The sequence below is a fragment of the Chaetura pelagica genome, unplaced genomic scaffold (assembly GCF_000747805.2).
Source record: "Chaetura pelagica isolate M959 unplaced genomic scaffold, ChaPel_1.0 C11291984, whole genome shotgun sequence".
Taxonomy (NCBI): Eukaryota; Metazoa; Chordata; class Aves; order Apodiformes; family Apodidae; genus Chaetura; species Chaetura pelagica.
Window position 1 is genome coordinate 1 of NW_009967094.1, and position 1,173 is coordinate 1,173.

The following is a 1,173-nucleotide window of genomic DNA, read 5'->3' on the forward strand; positions in this document are numbered from 1 at the left end:
ATAACACCGTTAAAAGATAACAGAACTTTTATTATCTCCCCCTACTTTGATGACCGAGAAAGCAAAGTCACTCGTGTGATTGGGATCGTTCACCATGAAGATGTAAAAGAACTATACTGCTGGTTCTGCTGCCAGCCCAATGGAAAGATATATGTATCAAAAGCAAAGATTGATGTTCATGCAGATAGATTTGGTTTCCCATATGGTGCAGCGGATATAGTGTGTTTGGAACCCGAAAACTGTGATCCAACACATGTATCAATTGATCAGTCTCCACATGGAAATATTGACCAGCTGCCAAGGTTTGAAATAAAAAACCGCAAGGCTGAGACCTTTTCTGTTGACTTCACTGTATGCATTTCTGCTATGTTTGGAAATTACAACAATGTCCTGCAGTTTATACAGAGTGTGGAAATGTACAAGATTCTTGGGGTACAAAAAGTGGTGATCTACAAGAACAACTGCAGCCACCTGATGGAGAAAGTCTTGAACTTTTATATGGAAGAAGGAACTGTAGAGATAATTCCCTGGCCAATAAACTCACACCTCAAGGTTTCTTCTAAATGGCACTTTTCTATGGATGCAAAAGACATTGGCTACTATGGACAAATCACAGCTCTAAATGACTGCATATACCGTAACATGCAGAGGAGCAAGTTTGTGGTTCTTAATGATGCTGATGAAATAATCCTTCCCCTTAAGCACCCAGACTGGAAAACAATGATGAACAGTCTTGAGGAGCAAAACCCAGGGACTGGCATTTTCCTCTTTGAGAACCATATCTTCCCAGAAACTGTATCTACTCACGAGTTCAACATTTCGTCCTGGAATACAGTGCCGGGTGTTAACATACTACAGCATGTTCACAGAGAGCCTGATAGGAAAGATGTAATCAATCCCAGGAAAATGATAATTGATCCACGAAAGGTGATTCAAACCTCAGTCCACTCTGTCCTTCGTGCTTATGGGAACAGTGTGAATGTTCCCATGGATGTTGCTCTCATTTATCATTGTCGGGTGCCCCTTCAAGGTAACCTTCCCAGAGAATCTCTCATCAGAGATACAACGCTGTGGAGATACAACTCATCATTAATCATGAATGTTAATAAGGTGCTGTATCAAACCATACTGTAAGCTCAAAAGTGAAACCTCAGTTATGAGGAGGGAAAGTGG

The 1,173-nt window shown here is 41.0% G+C and overlaps 1 protein-coding gene across 1 annotated transcript; it reads left to right on the plus strand.

The window, feature by feature from the left end:
- Nucleotides 1–3: 3 nt before the first annotated feature.
- On the plus strand, nucleotides 4–1,166 carry LOC104395954 (the record flags this gene model as incomplete). The annotated part of the gene is made up of 1 exon (XM_010005714.1): nucleotides 4–1,166. A coding segment is annotated over one exon (1,131 nt), but the record flags the coding sequence as incomplete, so codon positions are not given.
- Nucleotides 1,167–1,173: the final 7 nt, after the last annotated feature.